Genomic DNA, 12,665 nt, shown 5'->3' with positions numbered 1-12,665 from the left:
TAATAATTAGAGTCTTTAGCTTAACTAAAATTTTATGAAAGAATAAATGTATTTTAAATTATTTAATTATTTATTTTTAAATATTTTAGTATGTTACAAATAAGAAAAAGCTAATACTAAATGTATGGATTATTTTTGAAGTATTCAAACAATATAAATTAGGATCTTTAGCTTAACTAAGATTTTAATTAGTCGTAAGTAGAACCAAGCGAAACAATATTTGAAATAAACTTTATTTTGAAGACAAATTATGATACTTTCAAAAAAGTATTTTTGATAAAGAAAATTTGTAAAGAAAGTGTTTTTATAAAATTAAAATTTAGAAGAAATAATTTTTTTAAATTAACTAACTATAAATAAAATAAAAAGAGTCTTTTAGAGTAAAATAGTGAATATAAATAACCACAAGTATATTTTTTATATAAATATTTAATAATTTTTAATTTTGAAATCTTATAAATAAATAAATTAAAAGCAATTTTTACATAATTTATTTGAAATTATATTATCAATTCAACAAAAGTTCACAATTAATTCATCTTATTACTTTTATGAATGAGCTCCTCATTCATCTTATTAGACTATAAAATATCCAAAATCATTATCTTATTCCTCAGGGAAAGATTACAAAGAAGAAATTTTTTTACCATTTTTTTTGTATTCTAATAATGCTTTAGATAACGAATGATAAATCAATGGCTACTGATAAACAAGAGTGTACTTTAAGTCTAAATAATTAAAATCTATTAGATTTAATTCACCTGAATCGTTTTGATTGTTTTAAATTATTTACACTCCATCAGGAAGTGAATTTAAAATATCCTTTTTAGCAGTATAGCATGAGTTTATATGATTTTAGATTTGATCTAAATATTCATATGAAGAATAAGGTAAAGTTGGTCTATTCATCATCAATTAACTTCCTAGAATGGTATCCCTATATTCTTAAGGTTATTATATATTAACTGTTTATCTTATTGTTGAAATTTCCATTTTATTTTTATTACATAAACTACCCATTTTTACTTAATTATTTATATACAAGTTTCTTCTATTTATTTTTTTTTCAACTTTAATTGCTTAATTATTTATATTTATGAGCAAACATATTCTTTTATTATGATTAAATACTTTTTGTTTTAAAAATAAGCATGGATATATCTTGCTTACCCAAAATATTGATTAATTTTCTTTGAATATAGTAAAACTAAAATTTATTAATAAAAATCTATTTATAGAAAAGATTTTTAGCTATAAATTGTTGATAACTTTTAAAATATTTTATGTCTTATTAGAAATAAGAAATATTACTGTAATCCCTTATACCTCATAATTCGTAATTCGCAGAAAAATATAGAGATTGCGAAGATTAAATTCTCAAAACCAGCCAAACCTATAAATCTGCAGCGCTAAGATTTTGAAGGTATTATGGTACTCATAAAATAAAAAGTAATTCAAAATTTTATTATTTAATTATATGTAAACATCGGATATAAAGTGGTTTTTTTTTAACTTAACTAAATTCTTTTAATACTTTAAAATTAAAATAATAAGTCAGCTTGTTAGAAGATAAAGAAATCTAAGTAATTGATTGTTTAGTTAAGTAAACAAAATTAAAAGTAAAATAAATAAATAATTTAATAGATTGTAAAGTAAAGTGATAATTTCTAACATAAGTATGTAATAAAATAAAAATTCCTTAGCTAGCTAACTATAAATGAGAAATAAGAAATATTTCGTAATGAATTAATAAAGATAAATTAATAGAAAATAAGTAAAAGAACTGGTAAAAACTATATGACGCTATTTTACGTGATTAAATGAAAAGAGATAGAATTTGTGTTAATATTCTATTAATTAATTAATTTGTTAGGTTTAATGCAATTTTTTACAATAAAATAAGGCAATGAATGATTGATTGTAATTATTTAATAAATTTCTATATTATTTAATATATAAAATATATGTAAGAGTAGTTTTTTTATTGGTTAGTATTTATTTATTTATTTATTAATTTTTGCGTATTACAAAATTGATTAAATTTTTTATTCATTTGATTTCTTTAATTATAGTACTCTGTTAATATGGATAAGTAGTTTTAGCTATAAAGTAAATTATTTAATTTCCTGTTTCATCGTAACCAACTTTTGATTTAACGGAATTATTTCCTATGAAATTCTTTTTGTATTGCAATAAGAGATCATCTAATAAGTCGAAATCTTATTAGTTCTAATATTCTTTGCCATTAAATATGTATTCAGTATCAAATATTTTGTATTATATTTCAATTATATTTTCATCGATATATTGTATGCTATTAATCATTAATCCAGGAGGAAAGGTAAAGTTTGGTTATTATGCTGTCTACATGAAACTTTTTGCAATTTAAATTATAAAGCTACTATAGTCTCTTTCTCTATTAATAAATAAGTTGCTTCCTTCCTCGCTTTTTTCATCCTTTTCTATCAAAGTTTAGCATTCTAATCGCTAGTTTGGATTATTATTTTCTAAATTGCTCTCTATTACATGATTTACAACTAGTTAGTCACTATATCTTAAGCCTGTGCTGCTCTTCATTTTAGAGCTGATTGATTGCATCAAAACCGGTTCTTTATTATCATCCTTACAAAAGCAGCTCATTAATCTTTGCTTTTAAAAACTTAAATTAATTGACTAGATTGCAAAAATCTTTAAATCAAAAAATTATTATTTTTTTGAACACTTATACCTACTTAGTTACTGATTTTCCAATTATTTCTTTTAGATTTCTTAATTTAAAATACCAAAATGTATTTACACGCATTTTAAAAGATAATAAATAATTTCAAATTATAAAGAAAATCTTCTTGTGTTTATAGTTAGTAATTAAATATCTCTAATATCAAGTGTAGTATTAATATATTCATTCCAAAAAGAAAACTCTGTAAGCTAAAAATATATAAAAAGTTCTAAAATTGAATAATCATCTTTTTGATTAAAATATATTTAATTATGTTTCTTTAATTAAAGTTTTACACAATTAATTTCTAAAAATATAAATTATTCAAATTAGATTTATTTTTTATTAAAAAATTAATTTAAATAATAATTAAAAAAAATTTTTTTCTCAATTTTAAAAAAATCAGAATATAAAAAATTAAAACACAGATTATTAAAAAAAAAATATTTTTAATATGAAATAATTAAATAATTATGGAATAGTAAAGTTAAATAAAAATATAGATAGAATTGCTTTAAAAAAAATTAAAATCTCATAAATTAATAAATAAATAATTAATTAAGAAATTAAAATTTTATTAGAAGTATTTATTAATTTAAAAATTACTTATAAAATAAATAATTTTTTGCTTATTTAAATATTTATTTAAGTTAATATAATACATCGCTTTTATTGAGAAATTTATTAAAATCATAAAATTTTTAAGTCAGACTATGTAATAGATAACTATTATAGTATCAATAAAATAAATAATATTTTAGAAATTTAAAAAATAAATTTGCTGAGATTCAATTAAAAATAAAGATTGATAAATCAATCAATTAGTTAGTTAGTATATTTATTTATCTATTTATTTATTTATTTATTTATTTATTTATTTATTTTTCATTCAAATTAAAGCATTAAGGGATCTGAGCAGACTTCATCTTTTTTTGTAGTAACATTAAGGATCAAATATTCTAAAAATTCTTTTCCAAATCTTTTGGTTTCAACTACTCCTTATTCATTATCCAAATAAATATTTTAATATTCTTGAAGCTTGTCATGTAAATAATTTTGATCATAATCCTAGTTTTTAATCTAAGCATACATTTTATAATTAACTTCTTTGATTTTAAATTATAATTCTAAAACATTTTTGCTATTTAAGGTACTCTCATACACTATAGGTTAAATTTATTCCTGCTAATCATTTTATCCCTTTAAAATATTAAAAGCGGTATCATTAAGTTTGTATTCTCTTACAGCATCTTTAACACTTTAAAAGGAGAAACTTTGTTTACTTAAAGATGAACGGACTTAGCTTGACTATTTATTATATTCAATATTATTGGATTTTAACATTTTTTGCTAAAGAATATTATCTGTTTAGCTTTTTAATGGATTTAAAATATATTAGTAAGTTGAATTCGAAGCAAAAGGTGAATTCTGAAACTATGAATGTTTTTACTCTTCTATGTTATCTTTCTCTTCTTTTAATTATTAGACATCATTTCTAAGTTCTTAAATAATAGTTTTTATATTTTATATTTCTGAAAGATATTAATTTGGATCAATAGATCCTATTGATGTAGTATTTTATTTATTTTCTTAAACCTATTTTGAATCTTGGTAATGGGGTTATTCTTCTAAACGAGATAAACTATTTCTTTTTTTTTTTTTAGTTGTAGTTTATTTTGCTGTTGCATGTTTTTTTTTTGAATCAAAACAATAACAAAATTCATTAGACATTTTTAATTTTAAAAAGCTGCTTTATAAAAAAAGAAGGTGGATAGATAATTTTGTACTTTTCTTCAAATAAAATTTTTTTCAAAATTAAAAATTATATAAATATTTCTTAACTCAATATTTTAATTGAAATTAATTGTATTTATTTTATTATAAAAGAATTAATAATTAATTATTCCGTCATTTTTCAAAAATTATATGCTTAAGCTGAGTAATAAAGCTAAGACTCTAAAATTTATATTTAAACTTTATAGGCAAGAAAAACTCTTTTGAGTTAAAATATTTTTATTTAAACAATTTTTATCATATCTACCTACTCTCATAAAATTAGAAAAATTTCATCAATATATTATTTCTTATTCCAGCAATTAGGGCAATATCTGATCTAGATTTATTTAGCTAGAATGAATAATATTTACCACTCTTAAAAATCAAAAAAATAAAAAATTTTTAATTAAATTTTGAAATATTTGTAAATTTAATAGAAGGGAAAAAAAAATTCAAAATAGTTAAAAGTATCTATAAGCTCTTGAAGAATTAAATTAATCCATTCATTTCAAAAGGAATATATAAATAAGTTTCACACAAACAAACCCAATTAACTAGATTTTCATTTTTCAGTTATTTATTTTAACCGATTGAAAAAGAAATGACTATTTCTTTAATTTTTACCATTTTACTGTTTCTTAAGAAAGTGCTCACTTAAAATCTGTAATTTTAATATAAAATGAATTTATTTAAGTTAGATTGCATGTATTATTATTAAAATACTCTTTAAATATGATAGCAGTTCATTCATTCAAAGAATTAAAAAATTTTTTAAAGCTGAAAATGTGTTTACAAAAATTCATGTTTAAATTTAATTAAAAAGAAAAAAATGTAATTTTTATATTTTCACATTCATAAATTATAGACAGACAGACATAGGTAATATTTACATTAAACAAAATGACAAAGCTAAAAATTTTTACTTAATTTTCTTTTATAACCTCAATTTAAATTAAGTAAGGAAATCAATCAAAAACAAATCTTTTAATAATTTAGTATAATATTTAAGAATTACATTAATATTTATAAATTAAGTTCTCCTATATAATTTAAATAGTTTTTGAAGATTACAAACATCACCAAGCAACAAAGTAATTAATTATATCAGCTTAAAGCACAATAGTATTCATGCTACGCGGTTTTTTTGTTTGTAATTTTTTCTCTACATTTTTTTTTAATTCGTTAAATTTGTAAACTTCACTAAAGTACTTTTCATCTTACTTTATCTTATATACATGAAGCTAGTAAATTTTTGAAGCAGCCTTAAATTGAATAAATATATAATCATTCAATCCTTCTTAAGGGCAATTTTTATACTTTACAAAACTATCATACTCACTTGGCTGATCTTGATTCCCGTCAAACAAATGATTTACTAATTTTTCTAAATCTAATTGTGCTAGGCTAATTGAAGTAATAGAATCATCTGATTGACCTATATTAACCTCATTTTAATTATGCATATTTAAACCATTAGGTTATGCATACATAGGAGTACTTATATTTTACTCTGCATTTTATAAATCATATTGTTACGAATCAGTAAGCATGCTTAAAATAGTTATTTTATTTAAATCTAATCCTGAAATACTCAAATTGTTTGAAATAGTACCAGATATTATTTATCTAGCACTTTATTATCCTGAATTTCTCTAATCAACTCCAATAGAATCTTTTTCTTTGCAACACAGACAGCACATATTTTTTTAGTTTTGTTATATTTTTACTAAACTTTAATTAATTTCTCACGCCTTGTACAAATAAATATACTATTTCCGTAATTAATTCTTTGTAATATTAATTAAATATTAGTAAATTAATAAATAGTAAATTTTAAGATTTTTGAATAAATTTAACTTTTTTAATGGAATGGACCATTAAAAGTAAAGATATTTTGTATATAATTATTATTATCTTTACTTAATATTTTGATCAGCATCTTTCTTTCTACTTATTCGAAAATAAAATTATTTTACAAATGGAGCATTACTTATATTTTGATTGTTTTGTTTATTTATTTGTTTGTTTCTTTGTTATTTATTTTGTATAAAAAAGTTTTAATAACTTATTTAATATTTGACACCATAAATAATAAATAATTAGTTGGCAAAAGTTTTTTACAACAAAAGAACTCAATTTTAATATAAAATCCAGAGATCTTAATTTGTATATTGAAAACTTAATAATATTATTTTAACCAAATAAATATAATTCCTTTAAAAAATTTATTTGAAAATATTTGTATAATAATATTTTTAAATTTATTCCTTTAAATCTTATAAGCAAAAACAAAAGTATAATTAATAGATTTATTATTTTTTATCTTATTTAAAGTAATTGATGGGATGATTTAATTAACTATAGAAAGACGTTTAAAAATAAGATAAGAGCATAATAAATAATACAAAAGAAAAAATACTAATAAATAAGGAGGATTTCTTAAAATTAAAAAATGAATAAAAAACAAACCATTTCTGTTCTGGAATTTAACAAATCTGTTTCTGTTTTTATTAAAGAGTTATTTTTTATTTTTTCTGAATTTAATTTTTTTTATGAAAAATGAAATTAATTTTACTAATTAAGAAATAAATAACTAAGAATATTATTTTTATTTGAAATTTAAATATCTAATTTATTGATTCATAAAAAGATTATTTGCTCTCTTAAATTCCAGATATTAAAAGAAAAAAATGATACATTTTTAGTTATTTTATATTGAGAATATTTTACTTTTTCTAATTTAAATTTGAATTTTGGCATAATTAATTATTTTTTTATATTTTAAAATTATTATTTTTCATTTTATTTAAGTCTCGGTATCTAATTTGCCTTATTATTTTTCATATTTGGGATCATTAAATTCATAAATTTCAGTAAACGAACTTTGAGTTTAATTAGTATCCCTCCTTTTTAGCATATCATTACAACCAATACTATAATTTGATGAACTTCTTTAAACAATATCTTGTTTACTTAATTTTTATGACTCTCTTTTCTCGCAATTTGAATTACTCTAAAAACGAAGATCACTTGCATTTAAGTTGATTGGAGACCCACATTAAAAATTTTATGTGCTCTGTTATTTTCTAAATTCACTCTATAAATTAATTTAGTCTACACTATCTTTCTAACTCTCATTTCTTGATGCCCTTTACTAACAATCTTTATTTTCCTAAAAATTAGGGCCTTAATCTGTACCATCTTACTTATTCTCAGATAAGTCTTTTTATATATTTTGATCAGACTGACTTATTGAAACCTAATATGACTATTTAGATGAAGAATCTATTTATTTGTTCATATTATTCTACTAGAATGATTGTTGATTTGATGAAATACTCGAATCTATCTCTACTCTTACGCTGCTTTACAAATCCGATTTGTTTATATTATCTTAATGCTAGCTCTTTATACTTTATTCATTATATATTGATTTATTTTATTCCACAGAAATTTAATTTAAATATATTATTTGTTTTAGTTGAGATTAGCTATCTAGTTGATTTTCATGATTTATTTAAGGATTAGAAGTAATTGTAGAAAAAGATTGTTAATTGCTTGGTTAAAGCTAATCAGGAGACCCTAATATATTATTATCTTACCCAGTGGAAGCATTAACTTATGCTTATTAAGAATTATTTTAATTTTCAAAGTGTTATTATTAGTTATTCTAATTTTAATTTTGATTATTAGTAGAAGTATTATTGAAACAAGGGAATATGCATTAAAAAGCTCTTTTTACACAACTTTTCTAGCTAACTTCTGCTTATCTTTATATTAGAGGATTATTTAGAGAATTTTGTGACATTTTAACAATAATTTCAATATTTTTAAATTAAAAAAGATTATAATTTTTTGAGAAATTAGATTTTTTACAAATTTAAATAATAACGATCTTTATATATTCAAAAAAAACAATATATTCTAAAATAAAATATGTATTTTAAAGATATTTATAAATAAATAATAATCCTAAATTTGTAATTATTCTAATAAATAGCATTAATCATTTTAAATTGAAAAAATATTCTATTTTCTTTTTAAAAATATGTACAGTTATTTTAAATGCTATTTTAAAGTGAATAAGCAAAAATTTGAATGATAATACGTATAATTATAATAAAATAATATAAATTATTTAATCATTATTCGTTGAATTATTATTTTTCCCTATTATAAAGATTACTAAATTTTAAAATCAATATTGTTTGTTTTTCTTGTTAATAAAAATTTTTATATTTTTTAAATATGCTATTGAAACTCAGTTAATACATATCAGTCAAATTGACTATTATAGTAGTGAGTTAATTTGAAAATCAGAAAATTTACAAGCTCGAGCTCAAAAATATTTATGTTATTGCTCATGAATTCGAAAAGGTTTAATTTTACCAATATCCTATTTTTTCCAATTCAAAAAAATTTTACTTTTGGTGAATATTTTATGTTAGTTAATACAAGAATTTAAAACATTTTTAAAATGGCTAATTCTGTAAAATATTTATTGAATATTAATTCGTTAATTTAGGCTTTATTGATAGATAAAATATTGTATATTTTTTGAATATAATAATAAAAATATCATTTCTCTTTATACAGAATAAAACAAAAATATTTGAAACAGCAAGAATTTAAAGTTTAAAATACTTTTATGTAAATATCAGTTTTAAATTAAAATGATGATAGATAAAATAGTAATTATTATATATTTATTTTTCTTTGAATAAGTAGTCAGTCAGTATTTAGAAATATTTCGCTTTATAGTATTTTGAGATTCTAGTTGTGCAATTAATTAATTAATTAATTAACTACACCTGTCAGATATACTAGCAGATCGGTAAAATTGATTAAATTAATGAATTAGCCTATCTATATATTTCACATGCTCTTCTTAAGTCTAATAAAAATTTCGGGCATAAGCCATGAGAATATTAAAGACAGAACCTTAATCAGGAAGCTTGTAATTAATGTAAATATAAAAGGAATAAGAGCTACTAAAGGAATTATAATATTGGCATAAAGAGTATTTTAAAAGCTTCTTGCGCATGTGTAAGAGTGGTTATAATAGTATCTTCTAAATCCAGTAACAACCCAAACTAAATTTAGTAAGCCTAGTATCAACACACTAAATCCAGCGCCTGAAAGTAATCCCTTTTAGCGAATCCTATAATATAATTTAAAAGTATTAAATAAAAGAGTTTAAAGATTCAATTAAATTTTCAAAATTTATCCAATATAATTAATGGATTTTTAATTATGAATGTAAATAGTCTATATATTTGTTTGAAATTATATATAATAAACAGTTTTTTAATATTGATTTATCATCATATATGTAATGCAGCTTAGAAATTTAAATATTATTATATTATAGTTTATTTTAGTTTTTTGGATTATGTAATAAATGATATATTATTTAAATAGATAAATGAATAATTTGGAATTCAACTATTTAAATTTTAAAATAATTTGATTATTCAGTTAAAAGTAAAACTTTAATGATAAAGATGAATCAGTTAATGATTGGTTTGATTGTTGAATAATATCAAATATGTTAAATTCAGCTTTTAATAAATAGTAAATGTATGAGAATTGGATAATGGATATGATAAAATACCATGGGTATAGATAATTTTTTTACCAATAACCAAATTTTTTAGGGCTGATTCTTGACTTGGCGTTTAGGGTCTCGAGCTGTCTTTCTTTCTTTTAATAGATTTAAAAATGCATTACAGAATGAATGTAAATATAGCTTGTAACTAAATAAAAGAAATTAATATTATTTATTGATAGTCTTCATTTATAATTATAATTGGTGATATTTTTAAAGTGAAGAGTGAGTGTTTTCTTTATTTATTCAATCTATTTCCTCTAATAGTTAATTTTAAACAAGAATTAAGTAGAGTAGACTAAATGAAGTTATTTTTCTAGTTTTAAAAATAAAAAAATGGGCATGATTAAGACTAGTTTACCTTTTTCTCAATCTAAATGATCTTAAAGTACAAGATAATTATATTAATGCAAGATACGCACAAGATCACTGATTGTATTTGCAGCCAAAATTTGTACCCATGCTTTAAAATGCAAGGGTCGTTAACAAGTTCATCTATATATAGAGAGTTAATAATCATTCCCAAAAGCAAAATATTGGCAATCAAAGGAACAATCCTAAAATATTATTTAAAAATACACTTAAAACAATAAAACTAAGGGTTAGTGATAAAGATGAAATTTATTTTAAGTTTTTTATGCAATTAAAAAAATATTTTCAGTTTAAATCCACTTTTATTGGCTGTAAATTTTTCAGTTTTCATCTTTTGTTCAATTTAGAAAATATATTTTAAAAAATAACTATGAATTACCATATCTTTTCCATTTAATCTACAGCCTTATCGAACATCCATCTTTTATCATATGTCCAGAGCCAGCACACGAATTCCATTTTAAGAATTAATTAATTAACTTAAGCTTGAAAATAAAACTAATAGTGTTGCTTATAAATTTTTTAATAAAGTTTAGCTTTATTCTTCTAATCAATAAAAATTCTATCTTTAACTTAACTATTATATCTTTTTAGCAAGTATATTATATATAATATAAGAAGCATCAAGCCTTATTAATGATCTACTTAAAAGGAAAGCAAATGCATATAATTGAAGAGTTAAAGAGATAATTAAAATTCAATTTAAATGGAATAACTTAAATAATAAAATATACACACCACCAATAAAATAGAAATCCATTTTATTTTTTAATTTAATGTTAAAGTATCTTTAAGATTAATTTTTTATATGTCTATTAAGGTTATTATTGCTTTTATACCTAGAAATTTTGGTATAGATAGATTTTATTCTTGAATCTAAATTTTACAAAATATTTCAATATTAAATATAATAGAATAACCTTTTAAATAAAAATTTTATTCTATTTTGAATTGAAGTGATAATTTTTAAGAATTAGAATAATCTAAGTCTTATTTTAGGCTTAACTATTTTCTTGTTTGTAATTGTTTAGAATATTAAATTAATAATTAAAGAAAATATTTCTTTTTTAGAAAATTTAATTGTTTATCAAATAAATATCTTTAAAATGATTTTCTTTTTAAATAAAAATATTTTTTTATGCTTAATAAATAGATTTCTTAAATTATTTACTTAGTTAGTAGTTAGTTAATTAACTAGGTAGATAACAAACACACTAAAAAATTCATTTTTCATATCTAAATAAACTCTAATGATCTGAAATACTTCAAAAACAAAAAGGAATAAGTTAAATTTTAAGTGCGATTTTTTAAAGAAATTTATTATTTGTAAAACACGGAAACGACCTAAAAATGTTGGCTAGAAAAAAATAAATAACATTTGGCTATAAGGGTATGGAAAAAACCAAAAGAATCAAGAATTCAAAACCTAGAAGGTTGTATTCTGTCTTTGTATAGAACAAAATAGAAAAATAAAAAATAAAGGTAAATTTTTTGGGTTCGTTTATAGATTTCCTTTTTAGCTACCAAATATACATGCTTGTAAAACTAAATGGAGATAATCAAAAAAAAAAACAATCAAACACATAAAGTAGTTTAGCTGAATAAAATGAGAAGAAGATAAACGATTGATTAAATGAATAAATAAATGGATCAATCAAAAAAAAGCAAGCATTTTAATTTAAAGAAAAAATAAGAATATTATGGAAGGAATTAAAATAGCGTGAGTGAATAAATCAATATAAATAATTATTAGAAAGATCTTGAAAAAGAAAGTAAATCTAACTAAAAATAAACAAATCAATTAACCAAACATCATCAAACAAACTATAGATTAAAAATGCAAGGAAATAGAAAGCCCTTAATCGGTCAAAAGAAGTCCAAGTTAGCATAATTATTTGATAAGATTTTACCTAAGAGTGTTGAAGGAAAAAAGAAGAGAATATAGTAAATTAGAGACGTCTCCATCTTCGCCGTCTCTATCGGATTATTCGTAGCTTTTGAAAAATAAATTAGAGAACATTTAAATATTGACTACGAAGAACTTCAAAAGGCCTTCGCTAATCCCCCCTAATGATTAATTTATAATACACACACACACAAAGCTGATTGATTGTATGATTTGTTATATAAAAGTTTGAGAAATGGAAGCAAATTGTTACTGAAATATTTATTCTATTTCTCAATTTAAAC

General features: G+C 20.4%; 7 protein-coding genes across 7 annotated transcripts; 1 reads left to right on the top strand and 6 right to left on the bottom strand. All coding sequences in view use genetic code 6, as the record gives it.

Annotated features, from left to right (window-relative positions):
- Positions 1–564: 564 nt before the first annotated feature.
- On the bottom strand, positions 565–1,020 carry TTHERM_00930710 (hypothetical protein; the record flags this gene model as incomplete). Its single annotated transcript, XM_001025735.1, has 1 exon — positions 565–1,020. The coding sequence occupies one exon, from the start codon at positions 1,018–1,020 to the stop codon at positions 565–567; it is 456 nt and encodes a 151-aa protein (XP_001025735.1).
- A 1,029-nt stretch (positions 1,021–2,049) lies between these two features.
- Positions 2,050–2,640, bottom strand: TTHERM_00930720 (hypothetical protein; the record flags this gene model as incomplete). Its single annotated transcript, XM_001025736.1, has 1 exon — positions 2,050–2,640. One exon carries the CDS (start codon positions 2,638–2,640, stop codon positions 2,050–2,052), a length of 591 nt encoding a protein of 196 aa, XP_001025736.1.
- A 964-nt stretch (positions 2,641–3,604) lies between these two features.
- On the bottom strand, positions 3,605–4,450 carry TTHERM_00930730 (hypothetical protein; the record flags this gene model as incomplete). Its single annotated transcript, XM_001025737.2, has 1 exon — positions 3,605–4,450. The coding sequence occupies one exon, from the start codon at positions 4,448–4,450 to the stop codon at positions 3,605–3,607; it is 846 nt and encodes a 281-aa protein (XP_001025737.2).
- A 1,121-nt stretch (positions 4,451–5,571) lies between these two features.
- TTHERM_000930729 (hypothetical protein) lies at positions 5,572–6,195 on the bottom strand (the record flags this gene model as incomplete). Its single annotated transcript, XM_012800482.1, has 1 exon — positions 5,572–6,195. The coding sequence occupies one exon, from the start codon at positions 6,193–6,195 to the stop codon at positions 5,572–5,574; it is 624 nt and encodes a 207-aa protein (XP_012655936.1).
- Positions 6,196–7,292: 1,097 nt separating this feature from the next.
- TTHERM_00930740 (hypothetical protein) lies at positions 7,293–8,303 on the bottom strand (the record flags this gene model as incomplete). The annotated part of the gene is made up of 1 exon (XM_001025738.1): positions 7,293–8,303. The coding sequence occupies one exon, from the start codon at positions 8,301–8,303 to the stop codon at positions 7,293–7,295; it is 1,011 nt and encodes a 336-aa protein (XP_001025738.1).
- A 1,067-nt stretch (positions 8,304–9,370) lies between these two features.
- TTHERM_00930750 (transmembrane protein, putative) lies at positions 9,371–10,934 on the bottom strand (the record flags this gene model as incomplete). The annotated part of the gene is made up of 4 exons (XM_001025739.3): positions 9,371–9,656; positions 10,110–10,198; positions 10,465–10,660; positions 10,855–10,934. The coding sequence occupies 4 exons, from the start codon at positions 10,932–10,934 to the stop codon at positions 9,371–9,373; spliced, it is 651 nt and encodes a 216-aa protein (XP_001025739.3).
- A 595-nt stretch (positions 10,935–11,529) lies between these two features.
- Positions 11,530–12,549, top strand: TTHERM_00930770 (hypothetical protein; the record flags this gene model as incomplete). Its single annotated transcript, XM_001025741.2, has 1 exon — positions 11,530–12,549. Exon 1 carries the CDS (start codon positions 11,614–11,616, stop codon positions 12,547–12,549), a length of 936 nt encoding a protein of 311 aa, XP_001025741.2. The 5' UTR covers positions 11,530–11,613.
- Between the last annotated feature and the right edge of the window lie 116 nt (positions 12,550–12,665).

Source organism: Tetrahymena thermophila, assembly GCF_000189635.1.
Source record: "Tetrahymena thermophila SB210 genomic scaffold scf_8254181, whole genome shotgun sequence".
In the NCBI taxonomy this organism is placed as follows: domain Eukaryota; phylum Ciliophora; class Oligohymenophorea; order Hymenostomatida; family Tetrahymenidae; genus Tetrahymena; species Tetrahymena thermophila.
The sequence above is the reverse complement of the archived record's forward strand: the minus strand, read 5'-3'. Positions and strand labels throughout refer to the sequence as shown.